The 2,747-nt window shown below is 39.4% G+C and overlaps 1 protein-coding gene across 1 annotated transcript in view; it reads left to right on the top strand.

The window, feature by feature from the left end:
* Window positions 1–73: 73 nt before the first annotated feature.
* The window catches only part of SARC_13284 (hypothetical protein), a gene marked incomplete at both ends in the record, with an annotated part of 3,881 nt that continues 1,207 nt past the window's right edge, over window positions 74–2,747 (top strand). Inside the window, 4 exons of the mRNA XM_014292587.1 lie at window positions 74–161; window positions 745–903; window positions 1,690–1,818; window positions 2,489–2,667. Of these exons, the coding sequence (XP_014148062.1) occupies window positions 74–161; window positions 745–903; window positions 1,690–1,818; window positions 2,489–2,667 (555 nt within the window). The remainder of the gene's footprint in view (window positions 162–744; window positions 904–1,689; window positions 1,819–2,488; window positions 2,668–2,747) is intronic.

Here is a 2,747-nt window from a genome sequence, read left to right as displayed (position 1 = left end):
CAAATGTTCGTATGGCGCCAATGGACCTGCCGCGGGAGATGATGCTGTGCTTGACGGTGGCAGCATCGCTATCATGACCGCCTCGTGTAATGGCATGCTTTCGTTCAGTGCGAAGTTCGACAAGCTGGATGTGTGCGGAGTTATCGGCGAGGATACGCCGGGTGTGTGTAGGCGAGTGTGGGGATGTCTGGTGGTGTATAAGGGGGTGGCTATATGTGTGTTGTGTGCGTGTTGTAGTACAACTGGGTGGCTATATGTTTTGTAGTAGAACTAGGTAGCCATATGTGTTGTGTGTTGTGTGGTACAACGAGATAGTTATAGGCGCTTCATGTGTGGCTGTATGTGTTGCATTGCGTCGGCCTTCTGTATATATCGGGTGCAATTCTCCTACTCACAACTTTGTTATTTTGGTCTCCTTTTTGTTGTTGTTGGTATACTACCCACAATGATGAACCCCCCAGAGTTCACCTATTACAAAAGCCCTTGTTGCTGGGTGGATGAGGGAGATTGTGTGTCTTGCTGATCAACATATCTGAATCGCCTCTTATTTACTGACATTCGTTTCATTATATACCCCCTTTTTCCAGTATATACCCCCCCGTTTCCTGTATATTACCCCCCCTCTCCACTTCTTTCCATTATATACCCCCCCTTTTTTTCATCATAAACCCCCCTTATTCATTATATACCCCCTTTTCTCAATACCCACAATCTGTCCACCCCACCCCTCCCCCCCACCTCTAGAGTTCACCTATTACAAGGCTATTATTGCTGTGTGGATGAATGAGATGGTGTTCCTGAGCAGTGAAGAAGACCCCACACCACTACCCGCACCGCTCAACCGCAACGGCATTGGTATGACCAAACTGGCCATGGAGCTCAGCAGGGTCAAGGATGTGGCAGGTATGGAAGAGATACTTGTGTGTAGGTAACTATACCTTCTGTGTAGGTAGACTGACAGCTTCTATGTGGCTGATAGTTTTATGTAGGTAGACTTGTACTTTTTATGCAAGTAATTAGTACTTTTGTGAAAGAAACTAGTACTTTGATGTAAGTGATTATACTGCTTTGTAGGTAACTAATACCTTTATGTGAGTAGGTTATACTTGTATATAATAAACTATTACTTTGATGTAAGTAACTACTGCTTGTATATAAATAACTATTACTTTTACGTAAGTAGCTACTATTTGTATTTACGTAAGTAACTTTTTTTGTAAATAAATAAACTAATACTTTTACTTAAGTAGCTGTTAATCTTATGTACATAACAATCACTTTCATGTAGGTAGCTGATACATTTATGTAGGGAAGCTTTTATCATACTTTTGTCATACCGTTCTAAATATATACTTATATGTATTGCAAGATCTATGTGTCGATCCTAACACTGTTGTATTCACATGTCTGCTTATGTATCATACCATCGAGCTCCCTTTGTACACATGCACACGCTTAAACGGCACGTTGTCCATCATTTAAATAACCATTAACAATCTTACGTTGCCTGTACAGCTACCACCACGGTGGTATATACAGAGCGGCGGATATAGCACCGATTCATCTGTGATTATATATATCGGTCTTCTTATTGTATTGTATGTGTGTCAGTGTCTGTATGTACACGTGCACACGCTTAAACGGCCAATCGTTTTGACAACCATTAACAACCATACGTCTTCTATGCAGCTACCATCACGGTGGTATATCCTGGGCTGGAGATTGAGGCGGCGGTGATAAGGGTAGACGAAGGGGCTATAGACAACTGGAATTACTCCACAGTCACCTTGCAGCTGGCCTTGCCGGCCCCTTACACGGGTATGTGTGCGGTGCGTTATATATATATATATATATATATATATATATGTATGTATGTATGTATGTATGTATGTATGTATATCTTCTGTTGTGAACGCATGTATATCTTGTTGGGCATATGCTGATTGTTAACCGTAATTACTCTGTGATGACTTCCATTCCAAAGAGTCTCCGGTTTAGTTTTGTTTGATCTCTGACAGCGTATCTTGTGAAACATCAATATATTAACATCTGTATAAATATATTTGTGGCATCCAACAAGCCGGGATATAGTATACACTCCAGCTCTACATATTATTTTCATACACATTCTATTTATAGACTATATACAGTTTATTTGTAAACTATAGTCCTCCTATTTAAATATTATACATATACTATTTATATACTATATAGATCCTATTTATATCTATACACCTCCTTCCTGTATATATGAGTTATAGACGTACTACTTATATACTACACCTATTGATACATTTTACATATTCTAATTGTATATTATATACATTTTATGTAATTATATACATTCTATATATATATTTTACACATCCTATCTATATACTCTACCACCTATTCAAAGCTATGCACATTCTATTTATATACTATACAAACTCTATTTATACACTATACATGACTTTTTATACACCACCCACATTCTATTTATGTCTAGTTGCCACCAACTACTCCGGGAAGGTGGACCTGCTCGAGATGAACGACGAAACAGCTGTGGCAGACGCTTTCTTCTTCGCTGAGCAGTGCAACGGACTCAAAGCTAACGACACGTGTGCACAGAAGATCACCTACGACATACTCACGTGTGACATGACAGGCTCATATGCCATGATGCAGGTGTGTAGCCATGGATGTTACATCGAGATATATATATATATATATATATATATATGTAGTGTGTGCGTGTGTGTGTGTGT

The sequence above is a fragment of the Sphaeroforma arctica genome, assembly GCF_001186125.1.
Source record: "Sphaeroforma arctica JP610 unplaced genomic scaffold supercont1.3104, whole genome shotgun sequence".
Lineage (NCBI taxonomy): Eukaryota > Ichthyosporea > Ichthyophonida > Sphaeroforma > Sphaeroforma arctica.
Note: the sequence above shows the minus strand (reverse complement) of the source record. Positions and strands in the feature narration are given on the sequence as shown.